We start from the raw sequence: 16,304 nt of genomic DNA on the forward strand, positions 1-16,304 counted from the left end.
CCTGCTCTTGGCCCTCCTGAAATCCACAATGATCTCCTTGGTCTTCTGGGTATTGAGTGCCAGGTTATTGTTTTTGCACCACATAGCTAGGTGCTGAACCTCCTCTCTATATGCTGCTTCATCCTCCTCTCTGATCAGGCCCACCACTGTGGTGTCATCTGCCAACTTGATTATGGCACTGGAGCCATAAACAGGTGCGCAGTCGTGGGTGAAGAGGGAGTAGGGAGGGAGGTCTACTAAATTGCAATCTGTAATGTAGGCTATTTACTGTATATGTAATAAAATAGCAGAACATGAAGTATTTTAATTATTCATTTATTTCATTAGGCCCACATATAATTCCATATATAAAAGTATGAAACAACATTTCAAAGTGCAAAACTGGAAAAAAAGTACTCAAACTTTCCTTAACCTTAACAGACAGATGTGTAAGAACCAGCATGAGACCATTAAAAGGATGTGACATAATGTAATTGAATATAGAACATTTAAAACCACTGAAGTGACATATTTTATAAAGATCTGCAGACAAATGTTCGTTAAAATACAAGCATTCCATAAAACAGTTAAAAAAAAAAAAAAAAAAAGTCGGCAGTTAGTGCTTTCAATTTTATGACGGCTTCAAATTCTTTGGTTCCTCATCTGGAACAGGTCATCTTGCTGAAAACGGCTTCACAATCTTCATTGAAATGTAGTTCTGAAAGCAGCCAGAAAATAATATGCCACCATCAGACAGCTGATCTCACACATTAGGAAACCTACCCATTACAATGGTGTGAAGGTAAAGACATAACTGTGCTTAACTAATCAGTTAACTACTGAAATGAAAACAAAGCCACATGACCTTCAAGAAATACAAAACAGAATCATGCACAAGCTGATCCTTTTCTGCTGTAACGTAGATTGGTGCTTACCGGAAGTGAATACAGCAGGATTCCAATGAAGAGCAAGACCACGATGAGCAGGATCAGCCCAATGAACAACCATTTAAACCTTCGCCACACAATGAACTTCATGGTCTTACATGGATTAGTGAACCAGAAGAAGGATGTTTCAGGACGGCTGTTAAACAGCAGAAGTAACAAGGGATATTAATTTCCTTCATCATTAGTTTCAGTATACCATTAAGATGCTTTACACTTGTTAAATAGCAAAACTAAATAGACTTGTGGATTTACATGTATTTTTACTTAAGTCATGATCATCTTACTTTGGTGGGTCCAGTTTTGGGTGCATGTTTGGGTCATCGCGGCCTTTTCCTGCCGGTCTTTCGTCTGCCTCAGTTTCAGACACTATCTCCAGAGACAACTCCACCTTCCCCTGGAGACCACAAAGCACACACACACACACACACACACAAAGTGTAACCGGATGTAACCAACTACTCCAATAGATAGCCTCTAGAGATCCCCTTTGTAAAATATAGATGTACTTACACCAAGCTCTTTTTTGCCATCCTTCTCAACCACACAGGGCCACCACCCTCTAACAGCCTTCTGGTGGAAGAGTGACTTGGTCACATCCCACTTCTGGTGAGGAATTTCACCCTCTTTTGACAGCATGTCAATACTGCACTTGTGTGACATCTTTGTTGGTGCTATGAGGTTATGCAAGTCAAGTTCAACGGAACCTGTTACAGAGAGAGAGAGGACAAAACTCCATTGATTATTGTCAATTACATCCCATGACACGTCAGCTGGGGACTGAAATACATTTTGAAAATTATGCAGGACTAAAAACAGTTCCCCTCATCAAGACTCACCAAGGTAGTCATCCAGTGAAAATTTGTCATTATCCCATATCTGAATGATCAGCTTAGGCGGTATCCTAAACTCAGTCTTGTCAAGACTCCAAAAGTGTTCCTATTTGAAATAAAAATGGATTTAATGACAAAACGTGGATAGAAAGTGTATACTCAACAAAAGAAAAAAACAAAATAATGTAAAAAAATATGAATAAAGAATTCATCTAAAATATAGAATAAAAAAAATGAACGAAACAGAACTCACCTTTTTAGAGACAAGGCACAGCTGTTCAGCAGGCAGGTACTCAAAGGGAAACACATATCTCCAGTTGAAGTTGCCGTCTCCATCCAGGGAGCGATAGTGCACATCAGTCTTCTGCTTGTCATCCTCCATGCCTGGCATCCAGCTGAGAAAGTCAATAAAAACAAACAAATCACTCTAGGTAACTGTATCTGCACTAAAGAGGTTAATTCATTCACAAATAAGTTCATTACTACGTCTAAACACAACACAGTAATACATAGACTTCAGGATTTCACACACCATCTTATTCAAACTGGCTATCCCATCTAGTAGCAGGGATTTCTTTTCTAATTTGTCCAATAGACCTTTTATGCAGCAGCCGTTTTTGACACGAAATAGTAGGACAAACGCAGGTTTTACTAACAATGTGAATTAAGGTTCAGATTCTAATATTAGTTCAATTGAAGAGAACGTAATTGGTCATATCTGTTCTTGCCCATGACTTCATGTCAGAATAGCAGCCCTGATAAAAGGTCTAGTCTGATACAGTACTCACAGAGGCAATATAGCTTGAATGTTCACCTCCCTGGTGGTGCCTCTTACCCTTTGACATAGATGTCGCTCATCCTCTCCCCTGTAACACTTGTCTCATCCAGAATCACATCGGTGGTGTTCCAGACAACGACACGCAGGAAATGTCTGATGCAAAAGAAGTTGTATTCAATATTCAGAAATAATGCTTTGAACAGCTAAATGAATGTTGGCTTGTGTCTTACTTTTGGGCCTTGCGGGGGGAGATCTCAAAGGGAGGTCCTGGAAGGCCTAAGCTTTTGGGGAAAATGTCCACCCACATTTGAAGACTCCCCTACAAAGCGGAAAGTATTTGAAACATAAGACGGGGAGAGGAGGATTTTTAATTTCAGAACCATGAGTAAGCGTGTCTGCATGCCTGCGTGTCTGTGTGTCTGTGTGCCTGTACCTGAGAGAGAGTGGGCTGGAAGCTGCTGTAGAGGGTTCTGGTCTCCACGTGTTCTGGAACTAGGCCATGAGTTCTAAGCACATGCAGTGCAATGCGCTCAGCAGGTGGACCCAAGTGCTGGTGCATCACCTTGTTCGCCTCTACAAACACACATCACTACATGAGACTGAAAACATACACAGACTTTCAAAGTCCAAGGCCAAGATATTATATGGAGAGGCTGTGATGCTTATTCTAGATACAACAAACCATGTTGGAATAAAAACACTCAAACTGTTACCAAGAACACCAAAACTAAATGTATATCTGCAATATTTTTGGACTTTATAATGTACAGTAAGTGAGCATACTATACCCACTCTTCAAAAACAAATCAGGCACTATGATGTTTTCCTTAATCAATAAACTCAATAATCTCAAATGAGTGTGCATATTAGGAAAGGCTCACCAAATTCTTCCAAGCTGTGCTGTTTTCCAGCGAAGTGCAATGTGTTTCCGTTGTCCTCAGTCCGGGGCGGAGAGATGCCCTTGAGCCGGGCCAGATTCTGGAGGATCTGAGAGGGCTTCAGCTGGTCCCTCCACTGGTTAATGCCAGAGCTGCAAGAGTCAGGCATCATAGAAGTTAAGTCATGATGGGGCTTTATGGATATTTCTCCCTAAATCTAGCAGACACACCAGCAAACTGATATCAGACATGCCTTGAATACAACATAGGCATATCTGGAACTGATAGATCGTAGCTTGCTAGTTGCCTTGATAGATCTCATGGTGCTGTAAAAGCTGTTATTACTTTTTTGATTTTGTACAAGGGTCACAAAACTATGCAGTCAATACCCTGACAACACCCTGACAAGTAAAACTTAAGAATGCTTCATCTTCTGATCAGTGATCAGTGACTAAGTTAGACCAGAACAGACATTCATTCAAACAAGGTCCATAATGTATGGAGTTCAATTGTATAAGTGCAACTGGAAAAGGGTTCTTACATGCAGTAGGTCTGAGGCAAACCACAGTAGGAACCAAAACGAGAGAGGAAGCGGTTTTCCAAGTCGATCACCGTCTCTCCGACTTTTTCATCTCGGGTCAACAGGTCATAATCATAGACAGAAATCTTCAGGTCTTTGTCTTGTGGGAGGAAGCATGATAGCTCAAACATCCTGCAGCAGACAGGGAGATTCAGTTCTAGCATGAAGCAGGTGCTTGGTCATAAAACAAACAAATAAATATCTTGATGTTGCACACATTACCTTCCAAACACAGGGCTTGTGGTGTTTGGTAAATAGTTGTCCCGGTCATCAATAGTCTTCCTTCCCAAAGATAACTTTATATATGGATCACACTGAACATGGAGGAGAAAAAAAGATCTTTAGACACAGGACATTAAACAGGTGAAATAATCCTGAAATCTCCTGAAATAGAAAAAATGTCAATAATCAGATCTAAAAATGATGCTTGATCATACAGTAGCACCCACTATACAGTATAAACTCCTGATTGAGGCCTAGAGCTGCTCAACACCATAGATGACGGTTTCTATATGCTTTAGACCCCTCTGAGCATAGATCCCCTGAGTTAAGAGAGCCTGACCCGGCCATTGTTGTCTTTGGGCTGGAGGTCCAAAGCCTGCACCACATAGATCCGCACCAGGCACTCCTGGGGCCCACTCTCCGGGAGCTCCCGAAACTGCCGGGGTGGGGGGGTGACCCCAGGGTCATCAGAGAGGGGGTACACCTTAAACGAGCCCTGAGGGACACAAGGGACGAAAGAGTCAGTGTGCCACTGGAGGAATCTTAAAAAATTAAAATTAAAAATTAAAATAAAAAAGTTCCGTTTTAAAACTCCTTCCACTTCCTCTTGGTAGCAAGCAAGTTTAAAACAATCTTTCTAAAGGTTTTCTATAACGTTTAGTTCCGATAAACGTTAAGTAAGTTAAGTTTTAGAACAACTTTGTACAAATTTTCAATAACAACAAAAAGGGCCTGACCTTGAATTCTCCAACAACTGAGGGGTCATTTTCCCCATGTTCATTCTTGCCCCTTAGCAGCTGGAAGGTGCTACAGAAATCTGTTAGCCCCTTGAACTCCTCAATTTTCTCCAGTTCCTTGTCATACACCTGACAAGCCATTCAAACAACACGGATATTAACTGATGACCCAACAGTCAACCAACGTTTGTATATGAATAGTGACCAATTATATTACTTGAGGATGACATGTGACATTTAAAAGAAACACTGAAATGAAAGGTCCTACTCACTTTGAGAGTGTCATATCCCTTCTGACTGTAGGGGCCGCACTTCTCATGCTGTCCAATGGAGGCGTAGAATTTACTCCACCAGTCAACCACCTCTTTTTCCTGCAATAACATTTATGGGGTTATTAAATGGGAAGACAAACAACAGGGTAAGGGTGTGAAATAATATGGACTATTAACTGCCCAAGCCTAACAGGATTTCAACAGGACTGTCTGAAGTATAAAGTATAGTTTTAAAGTTTAAAATACTTCACTTGAGTCCTCGCTCATGTATTTACTTAGTCGACTTATCACAAAATCAAAAAATTAATTTTAAAGACAAATTCTTACCTTCTCCACACGCTGACAAAGAGTGAAGAAAAAAGAAGCAGCATTAGAATCTAACAGGTGAACAACAATTGAAATGATAGTAAATTTCATACATGCTGAATTTAGATTAATTTAACGCTGGTGCTGATTTCATGTTGATTGATAGAAATGATTATCATTGTTTTAAATCATAGATCACAAACGAACCCTCTGAGAGATGCACAACAAAGAACACTTCCAGAATTAGCATTCATTCAAAATAATGAATTCTAATTTACATAATCATTCACCATGTCATGGAAGAAAGCAAGGTCATTTACATGGCATGTAAGTTAGGCACTTATAAACTAGAGGCAAGCAGAGCAATAAATGTTTGTGTGTTTTTATGCATGTCCTGTTAAAATCACCTTTGCTAACTGCCAACTCCCCAAAGATAGCAAACAATTGTACACTTCTCCTTTGAGCCAGGAAGCATCAAATGAATTAAATGAGTCAGGAACTGAATTTCATGAACCAATTCATGAAATTGCTTCAGAAAATGAGAACCCCACGTTGGAGCTCATGTTTTCTTTACTGATTAATCAGCTACTCATGCTTGGGACTGTGGAGTACATACTATATGGTGAGGGGTGGGGACCATTTTGTCTACTGCAGCAGACATACCATGCAGAAACTGGAAGTCAGAATGTTGACCAACAAGTGAAATGAATGTGGGTTATATGACGTGTTTGGAGACCATCATAAAAGACATATGGGATATATGATGTTAACATGCTTCAAATATACACCATAAAAAGAACAAAATATGGACACTACAAAGCTTTAAGTACTGACAACGAAGGGCAAATGTCACATAAAGATAGGTGGGTTCAAAGAATGAGTATGGTCTAGTATATTATACCTCTGCTGCCAGTAGTGGTCTGCTGTCATCCATATTTATAGCAAGGTCACGAGGAGGAGACGCCATCAAAGCCACTGCAACACAAAGTATTCATGTACACTTAATTATTTATGTGTAAATACAGAGACAGACTTCATTACTATGGTGAGGCAGACTTCAGTCTTTGGACTGCTCTGCTATCACAGCGAAATGGATGTGCTATGTGGAGACTGTATAGTACATCAAATATTTTTGTAACGCTTGAAATCAGTGCCAACACCATTCAAGGTCATAGGTTCAAGTTTAACAACAACAACAACAACAACAACAACAGATCTAGCCAGCCGACCTTACAATTCCATTGGGAGATAAAATCCTCTGAAGACCACATCAGACAAAGCACAAGTCAAAAGAGGACAATAACGATCAATCACACTGATAATGGATAAACAGTCATACTTTTGGAGGTCATGGACATATCGGATCTGATTTCGAAGGGGTCACAGCGGAACCCCTCCAGGGACACGATGGTGCACTGGCCCACCACAGGCTTCCTGCCAAATGGCCGGTGGTCGATGACTTTCAGCACAATGGGGGGCGTGTACATCTCCTCTTTGGGAAGGAGCTGCGGGGAACACAGACAGCAGTGCTGGTCAGACACTGCCCTTGGGTGGAAGTTTGGAAACTGAACTAGAAGATTCAACTGTTGTCTCTATTCGGAAGAAAACCTTGGGGGTTGAGGGGCGAAGATATACAGAGTCTAAGAGAAATTAGATTTCTGTGGATTATACCATTCCCACAGTGTTACGACCTTTTCTATATTTTAATTGGACAACATAAATTAATTCTTCTCACCACTTTGAGGAAGAGGACGGAGACTGGGAAGTTGGGGCTCTTCTTCATGTTCTTGATGGTGGCGGAGTGGACCACCTCGCCCCCGCACTCCACCACCAGACTGGGAGACGACACGCTGGCTAGCTGGTACGCCTTCATGTTACGTAATCCCCACGCCAAAATCTGATACCAACACACAATGGGATTTGAGCTGAGCTTTCACCTTACTTTACTTTTACACAATAGCTGGGACGGTCTGCACATTCCCCATACTAAAAGTTGACAGTAAATGACTACAGGATGCTGCAACCAATTAAATTTTAGCATTTTGTCATTTCAAACCTAGTTGTTTTTTATATTCACACTTTTATGTATTTTATATTCAAACTTATATTCAAACTTATGACAGGACTTGTGCTCAACTGATCCAACTCCATGCAGGATTTTATATCATTAGAGACAGTCTAGCACCCAGTTTCCCTATACACAACATATGATAGGCAGATATATAGGCAGATGTGGACTATAGGCACATATAGGCAGAGCTTCTCCTACATTAAGGACAGAAAAGGCCCTTTGCTGACCACTCGACTCCTCTTACCTCAATGGCAGTGAGCTGGACCACAGGCCTCACACCCTGGGGCACCATGTACAGCTTCTCCCCCCTCTTAGGAGGGACCAGGGGCAGGTCTGTGTCATTGCCCTGCAGAGGGGACAATCACACAGTCACCACTGCTTACAATGTAGATGAATATACACTCATTTATCTAACACACACACGCACACACATACGCACACACACACACACACACACGCGCGCACACAAACACACGCGCGCGCACACACACGCACACAAACACACGCGCGCGCACACACACACACACACACACGCACACACATACCTTATCCTTCAGAATGAGCTCTGCGGAGACCAGGATGTCCCCTACGTGCTCTCCCTTCTGCATGACTGGCTTCCAGAGTAGTTTGGGGGAGCCGTCCATGCCTGGGTGCAGCTTCACCAGGGGCTTGCACAGGCTCCTGCCCAGCAGCTCATCCTTCCCCTGGGGGGAGAATCAACACTGAAGATGTACAAACGGCTCCAGTAGGCTAGATCCAGTGTTTAAAGCTACTCCTAAGGGAGTTCATGGCTCTGACATACTTTCTGTAGGAAATATGCATGCTGTGGCAAATCTATGGATGAGTCCAAACATTCACTTAAATACTGTAGGGCCAAAGTAGAATTTTAGGTAAACAAACAAATGCTGTTCTGATAGAAAATGTCTCCACATTTCTCACAAATATTCTTTAATCCACAGACCATCTGCACCATAAATATAAATATATTTCCACAATCGGTGGATGTCTGTTTATTAGCTTTACTGCTTGCTTGAGTAGAATCTTGCTCGATTCATATTTTTTTGTCATGGAAAGTCAGCGAAAAAGACATGGAATTTTATAATTGACTTAAGAGTGGGAACCCTGTAGTGTTAAAATGATTTTCTACGCTGTGCCATATATGCTCATATGTAACCGATATGGCTTTGTTTGTGGATCCATGCAACTACCCACCACTTGGTCTTTGTCGTAGATCTCCAGCACCACGGGGGGAGGGTTGTGCTGCAGGGCCTGCGGGTCTCCGTAGACCTCCACACTGTTGAAGATCAGAGTCTGGTCCCACGTCGGGTTCAGGGAGGACTTCACCGTCTCCGTAGTTTTGCTCATGTGCAAGAAGGACACGTGCGTGTAAGGATCTTTTCGGGGTGACAGGAAGGATGGGTTACGTTTTTTTGTAATCGCAGAATAACAACAAGAATAGCAAACATCCCCAATTGCTGTAGCATGATAATCGGGTGGAGTCATCTTCTTCATTGAAGTTCATGTTCTACAACACAGTTGATCAAATACAAACCACCCTGTAATCACAGCATGATCGCATCATTGATATTGAGATAATTATTGAGCTTACAGTACATGCTGAAACTGCATGATGCTGTAAAAATCAAATTGAGCAGCATGCTCTATTACCAGAGAAGCTGTCTTTGTCCAAGGCCATGAGGTTCCTGGCCTGGTAAACATACACTCGCAGGTGATAGACAGAGGCTCCTATAAGACAAGGGGAAGAAAATGTCAACATTACTCGACCTTCATCCGTTCATCGAACATAGCACACAAATGCACCTGTATACTAAGCAATTTAGACCCCTAAATCATATTTTGCACTACATATATGTCAGTAATGACATACTGAAAAATCAAGTGTTCTTACGGTCAAATGTACAGGAGACAGTGGGAGTGTTGGCACCGAATGCTTTGCTGGCTTCCTTAGAGCCCTTGTCCTCATGATCTATGCTCTGCAAACACAGAGGAGAGGAGAGGCATCAGCAATCCCTGGAGTTCATGCATCAACAACAGCAACACTTCACCATACCATTCATTTTCAAATACATTTATCCAATTTGGCTAACATTCTTTAAATTAATAACAGAAAAATCCATGTACTTATGGTGAGTTTTACAACCAGCGATGACCGCTAAATGATACTGTATTGAGATGTTGAAATTTCAAAAATTGTCTGGTAGATTGATTGATTGACCATCATGAGTTTCTTTGTAGCCCTCTAAAACTAGCAATAAAATAGAGATAAACAGTATGGACAAGACCCTGAAAACAGCTACTCACCAGTGCCCCCTCCAGGTTGAAGATGGCTGACGCTCCAACACGGTTGGCAGGAGCCATCTTCCTCCTCCATCGCCGTCGGCGGAATGTGTCTGACGAGCGCTCCTTCTTGTGGAACTTCCAGCCAATCAGAGAGGTGTATTCCCAGCCCTCTGGATCTCCAACATCTCTCCTCTACCAATCAGAAAAGAATATGAAAAATATCAAACAGTCAACGAGCAACCAATGAACACCAATGTTTTAAATCATTACTCACATAAAATCAGTACACAACTAAACCAGTAACGGCCTACTGTAATTTCACTAGGAAGATTAAATTAGAGACATATCCCATTAGCCAACACATTAGACCTTTGCAGCACTCATCTAAATTCATGTTTTGAAACAGTCCAATGGCAGCACAGTGATGGTCCAGAGGGCCCACTCTAAACTGACCTCAGTAGAGGTCCCAGCAGCTACCCTCTTCCTGGGCCGGATCAACCTCTTCCGCCGGTGCACATGGTACATCTTCTCAGCAGGCACCCAGGACTTGGGCTTGTCATCTGGAGGGATGGTGATGCCATACTCCCATCCTGCATACCAACATATATCACACATAGACATTAGACAGACATAATTGGGACAAAAATGTCAAGAATAAAATGGGTTCTGTAAAGTGCTGACATTGTACTAGTCATTGTTTGCTTCCACACATTCATTATCAGTGTAAATAAAAATGAAGTCCAACTAAACTGAAATATAGAGGCAAGCGGCAATCATCAGAGCCCAAGCAGAATTGAGGACCCTCAATGTGCATTGAAGAATTTACAAACTGAGTTAAGGTGGCATAATCAGGTTCTAGCTTAAGACTGTTGAGAACCAAGATTCAAATATTGAGATATAGGCCCCTTCTGATGACTTCTCATGAAAAGAATCCTCAAAAATGCAGCTTGTAGAGTGTTCACAGTGGTCACGTGGCAGTGAGTGTCCAACCTTTCTCATCCACAGCTCGATTGATGTCAAAGCTCCAGGCGTCCTCCCACGCCCAGCCAGATGGACACTCAATCTCAGCCGGACTCTGGGCCTTCTCCCCGTTCTGAAATCACACAACACGCACAACTGAAAGCAACCAACACACACAGTGAAACGGAACACAACTTATAAACTTCACACATCTCATTGTGCTGCTTTATAGTTTACATTAAATCAGTTTAGCGGATGCTTATAAAGACATTTCCCATCCAGCAGAACATACAGTATAAGGTTTTGTGTGACTACTGCACTCATCGACTGTATATGGCTGTCCGCACAACAAACAATCTGGCTACATCATGTTGAACTAAAATTACATTTCAGCATCAACAATGGCATGACAAAACGATAAAAGCAGACGTATGACTAATTTACTTTGAAAACAACCATAACTATTATGCCTACAAAAGCAGCTTAAAATGACCAGGCGGTAAAGTCATTCATGACAGTCCTTAAAGGGGTTTCATGTTGTGTTATCCATGTTGTTACGAGTGCTTGCCATTACAGGGCCCTAGTTCATGTGTTCATGCAAAATTGAAAAAAGAACAGAGTCAAATATCTGTTTATTTTGGGGAAGAAGTAAACTACATGTAATGAAAATAGCAGTTTATCTGCATTTCAGTTTGCTGGTAGTTCCTCTTACTATATATTTGTGAGGAATGAGGAAACTTTTGAAAGGAAGAAATCAGAATATGCAGAACTGGTAGCAGAGGTAAGAGAGTGTGGCTGACAAGCACACAGGGCCCTGGGGCAGAAATGGATCATGGGCCCTCCCTACCCCCAACACACACACACACACACACACACACACACACACACACACACACACACACACACACACACACACACACACACGCAGGGGCGTGACTTCCCATTTTTTGAGGGGTATGGAGCAACAATATATATCTGAAAATGTATGGATGTATGTTGTTGTGCTTGGTTGTGTCTGAAAGGCTCACCACGTCTGTGTAGGGCTCAGACGCAGGCTTCCACTCTCTCCCTGGGAGACGGGTTTCATTCTCAAACACCTCGTCCAGAAACTCTGTGTGTCCCGCGTCAGCCTCCGTCAGAAGACTAGATTGCAGGTGCACACACACACACACACACACACACACGTCAGTGGATATAGCTCTTTGAAGATCTGCCTGTTGTTAATCCTTCACCTCCACAACAAAAGCATTTTCATTGTGTACAGCGGAGATAAGTCATGAGAAGTTTGCTATTTAGAACAGCAGAGTATAATATAAATAAATCGTGACTCTAGAGGGAGCTCTACAGTCACCAAAAATACCTAAACCTGCATAGTGTACCTCAAATCACATGACTGCACAATGCTATGCTAAGAAATCACAACTTCAAGGTTAGATTAGTACAAGTTTTCTTCCACAAACATCTACCAAACCCTTTCCCATGGGCCTCCTCACCTCCTCTCTGGGTCGATGAACCAATCTGCTTCCCACTCCCATCCTTTAGGGGGCATAAAGTACTCCTGCTTCACCTTAATTCTGCCCGTCACATCAGAGAACTTGGGCCGTGTCAACAGGCCTGTTGTCCCCCACTTGCCAAACACCTCCGCCTGGTTCTCATACTAGAAACGCACAGAGAACATGCCATGTTTGTAAATCTGTTTGATATGTTACTTTTCAGATGCTGTAACACTGAATTGAAAGAATGCGGTCTACAATATTGGCAGAAAAGAAAAAGAACTTGCATTTTCAAATTTGAAATTCAATTTGCATGATATACTGTATGCATATGTCCTTCAGAACATTCATAAAACATTCAAAACACACCGGTATGACACAATCACTGAAAATAATAACTGTGTATGTAGATATTCTGGTTGAGAGATTTCCCCCCTACATAATGATCAGATGTATCAAATTGCAAAGGGTTATCAATTCGAAAGGGATCACAGACACCGTACCCTGAATTCCTAATGGTCTAAAAAGCATGGGGTGGTCAAATCATGTCAATGGTAACTAACCAGCTCTGCAAACACACTGTACGTTCCCTCAGCGAAGGCGTTAAACTTCTTCTCATCAGCAGACAGGCCCAACCACATGTTCAAGCGCACCTGCACCGGGACCTTCTGACCTTTGTTTTTGTCCATGGGGTACTGGGGGTGTACACAGAAAACAGGGCCATTCATGACATTTCCCTCAAGAACTGACAGAGGCTATATGCAAACAAAGAGTATAATCTCACACACAGACAGACAGACTCACACACAGACACACAATTTGTATTTAATGTTTCAGATGCCACAAGACTGACAGACAGAAACACTAGCCAGTGAGTGTACCTTGAGAAAGATGTTGTGGGTCTTCCCGCAGTGCTGTCCACATGCCTCCTCGCTCTGGGTGGAGTAAAGCACCTCGTGGGCAGGGATTCGAGCATAGGCCACTCTCTTCTGACCGCGCAGCATCCAGATGATGATGTCAGGCATGCTGTTCTGGGGCTGAGGCGGGACAAAAGCACATTCAAAACCAATAACATTACAGAGATAGATGACTGGCAACTCTGTAGTCCAATGGAAACTGCTATATGTTAATACTCTTGTCAGTATTTATATGAATCTTTGTATAATTACTAAACTTGAGGTGAGACCATGAGATGCTTGACCCCAATGAGTGTTGTCTGCCATTAAGTTCATTTTTTTTTATTTATTATTTTAAGTGCATTTTTTGGGCCTTTTTGCCTTTATTCGCATAGGACAGTGAAGAGTGAGACAGGAAGCAAGTGGGAGAGAGAGATGGGGTGGGACCGGGATATGACCGCAGGTCGGATTCGAACCTGGGTCCCCGATTAAGTTAATTTTTAAAATAATATTCTTGCCTATTTTTACTTAGAACCTTAACCTCAACAATATGAGAATTTCACCGGCCCACTGTCAAAAACCAAGTTGAGACAGCAGTGAAGATAATGTAGGTTGACTTAAATACTATACTAAGTACACTAAAATAATATGAAATAATATATACTAAGTATATTAAAAACCTTTCTAAAAGGCAAAAGCTTGCAAATAATACATATAGATTATACATTAAAACAAATGTAACGTATAGGAAGTTTCTAGAACCTCTTCTGCGAGCTCCTTGAGTTTTTCCAGCCAGCCCTCGATGGTGCCCAGCGTGTCCCGGATGTCGGAGGCCTCCTGCAGCATCCTCTGGGCACACTCCTTCATCATCCCCATGGACTGGGCACGCAGCTTCCTGATCTGGATGTCCAGTGTCGTCAGGTTGCTCATCCCCTCCAGTTCCGGTAACTGGAGACTGGAGTAGACAACATAAACATTTAGCCACGGAGTCCTGTAGTCATGAGTCAGACATGTTGTTGTGGACAGGTTTTTAGAGCAAAAGACTAGATTTTCAGCCTCTAACTGGGCACAGTGCAAAGTCGGTCAAGAGACTGAGCAGGGACTAAAGGTATTGTGTGGTGTGTGTGTGAGCACTATGCTTAGGATCGCGATCATGGTATCAAATTAGCAAATCATTTTGACAATACATTTAGCTTTAGTCAGATTCAAGGCTTTGCACTTTGTCATTTAAAGGAGAAATCGGTCGGTTTTTCACATAGATCTCCATTTCTTGAGGTCACCGAGTAGGCCTACTGTCGGTAGGAAAAAAAAAGAAAACAATTGGTTTTACCTAGCTCGAGCTGCTAGTTCCAACAGCTAAAATAGCCAGGCAGCTACAGCTGTACACTCTGGGGGCATGAACATGGGGGCCCACGGACATGCCCCCAGAGTGTAGCGCTGTAGCTGCCTGGCTGCTGGGGGGGGGGGGGGGGTTCTCGTACCGACAGTACTTGGGGACCTCGAGAAGCGGAGATCTATGTGAAAACCTCGGATTTCGGATGTCGGATTTCTCCTTTAAATCAGGGTCTGTAGTCTGAAGGGCAGTTCTGGACTGTTTTTCTCCAAAAGGCAACCTTGTTTGCAGTGGATTTTAAGCCTCTGACCCAGTGCCAAAACATGGATCTCTCACAGACACATCCTTTTGTTATAAAATATGCCAAGAAGAAGTATGACACTGAGAATAATAGCCTGATTTTGGGACTAGTTAGACTGCAGAGGTCAAGAATCTCTATACTGTAGGTCTTGTCTATGTATTGTCATTGGCTATTTGCTGTATTGCTATAGAGTGACACCAACAACTGGAACCAAAACAAACATGCTTTGCTAATAAAATCTTATTCTGATTCTGAAAGTCATGTTCTCAAATTAGGATTGCATATTTGAAAGTGTCACAGGCATTTGAGAGAGGTGTATTTTACCTGCTCAGGTCATCCACCAGCTGGTTAACAAGCTTCACCCAGATCTCATCCAAACGGTTGTCTGGGACCTTGGCATCAATACCTATCTTCAGAGCATCAATGTTCTCTTCCTAAAAGAAGAGTGAATATATTAAGCTTTAAATAGCAGAATATTTGATATACCGGTAATCAGATATCATTCTGTACCAAAATATTAGCCTAGATTTCTAGTAGGCAGTCAGATTGTGTGTATTCTTCTGTGTGTAGCCTATTATGAGAGAGACTGTAGTAAATCTACTTGATAAGACAACCATTTCCTCACCAGCCTGTTAGCAATGTAGATGATTATGTTCACTGCACCCAGCCTGTGGCTGATGTCTTCCCAGAAAGAGGTGAGGACAACCACAGGCTTGGTGTCAGCCCAGGGAAGGTAGTAGTAGTGATTCCCTTAGAGATGTAAGGAGAGCAGTAGGTTATACATACAACATATAGTATATCAACATAACATACCCAACACAAAGCAAGAGAAAGAAACGGGCCGTTTCAGTAGAGTAGCCATTAGTATGGGGCAGCCATGGCCTACTGGTTAGCACTCTGGACTTGTAACCGGAGGGTTGCCGGTTCGAGCCCGACCAGTGGGCCACGGCTGAAGTGCCCTTGAGCAAAGCACCTAACCCCTCACTGCTCCCCGAGTGCCGCTGTTGTAGCAGGCAGCTCACTGCGCCGGGATTAGTGTGTGCTTCACCTCACTGTGTGTTCACTGTGTGCGTTTCACTAATTCACGGATTGGGTTAAATGCAGAGACCAAATTTCCCTCACGGGATGAAAAGAGTATATATATATATACACTTATATATACACTTATACTTATATATAGTAGGAAAATGTCTAGAAGCATCTTCCTAAATGTCGACGGGCTTTCTAAAGACCAAAACTTGCAAACAATGCAGAAAAAGTATACATCATAAACAAAGCTTTAGACAATCTAAAAACACAGTCTAGATAGAACCTACACCAAAGCTGTCCTTTTTGCTTGCACACTGCTCCAACAAACACCACAAACATTTTAAAGTTGGCAGCTGTTGGAAATAGTCTTTAGAATGCTCATAAAACCAAG

The 16,304-nt window shown here is 42.3% G+C and overlaps 1 protein-coding gene across 3 annotated transcripts in view; it reads right to left on the reverse strand.

Annotated features, from left to right (window-relative positions):
• Positions 1–299: 299 nt before the first annotated feature.
• Positions 300–16,304, reverse strand: part of LOC121700502 (myoferlin-like) — a 37,489-nt gene continuing 21,484 nt past the window's right edge. For all 3 annotated transcript variants that reach the window (XM_042083481.1, XM_042083480.1, XM_042083482.1), the window contains 34 exons: positions 15,510–15,634; positions 15,209–15,318; positions 14,013–14,205; positions 13,236–13,391; positions 12,918–13,049; positions 12,355–12,518; positions 11,890–12,004; positions 10,892–10,994; positions 10,355–10,491; positions 9,923–10,093; positions 9,510–9,594; positions 9,269–9,346; positions 8,813–8,994; positions 8,146–8,304; positions 7,845–7,946; positions 7,265–7,426; positions 6,869–7,034; positions 6,431–6,504; positions 5,551–5,562; positions 5,224–5,322; positions 4,952–5,080; positions 4,555–4,710; positions 4,215–4,306; positions 3,954–4,124; positions 3,416–3,564; positions 2,968–3,107; positions 2,765–2,853; positions 2,592–2,687; positions 2,010–2,151; positions 1,763–1,862; positions 1,437–1,630; positions 1,211–1,320; positions 915–1,062; positions 300–697 (listed from right to left, as the gene is read on the reverse strand). In XM_042083481.1, the coding sequence (XP_041939415.1) occupies positions 653–697; positions 915–1,062; positions 1,211–1,320; positions 1,437–1,630; positions 1,763–1,862; positions 2,010–2,151; positions 2,592–2,687; positions 2,765–2,853; positions 2,968–3,107; positions 3,416–3,564; positions 3,954–4,124; positions 4,215–4,306; positions 4,555–4,710; positions 4,952–5,080; positions 5,224–5,322; positions 5,551–5,562; positions 6,431–6,504; positions 6,869–7,034; positions 7,265–7,426; positions 7,845–7,946; positions 8,146–8,304; positions 8,813–8,994; positions 9,269–9,346; positions 9,510–9,594; positions 9,923–10,093; positions 10,355–10,491; positions 10,892–10,994; positions 11,890–12,004; positions 12,355–12,518; positions 12,918–13,049; positions 13,236–13,391; positions 14,013–14,205; positions 15,209–15,318; positions 15,510–15,634 (4,286 nt within the window). In that variant the 3' untranslated portion in view covers positions 300–652. The remainder of the gene's footprint in view (positions 698–914; positions 1,063–1,210; positions 1,321–1,436; positions 1,631–1,762; positions 1,863–2,009; positions 2,152–2,591; positions 2,688–2,764; positions 2,854–2,967; positions 3,108–3,415; positions 3,565–3,953; positions 4,125–4,214; positions 4,307–4,554; positions 4,711–4,951; positions 5,081–5,223; positions 5,323–5,550; positions 5,563–6,430; positions 6,505–6,868; positions 7,035–7,264; positions 7,427–7,844; positions 7,947–8,145; positions 8,305–8,812; positions 8,995–9,268; positions 9,347–9,509; positions 9,595–9,922; positions 10,094–10,354; positions 10,492–10,891; positions 10,995–11,889; positions 12,005–12,354; positions 12,519–12,917; positions 13,050–13,235; positions 13,392–14,012; positions 14,206–15,208; positions 15,319–15,509; positions 15,635–16,304) is intronic.

The sequence above is a fragment of the Alosa sapidissima genome, chromosome 24 (genome assembly GCF_018492685.1).
Source record: "Alosa sapidissima isolate fAloSap1 chromosome 24, fAloSap1.pri, whole genome shotgun sequence".
Lineage (NCBI taxonomy): Eukaryota > Metazoa > Chordata > Actinopteri > Clupeiformes > Clupeidae > Alosa > Alosa sapidissima.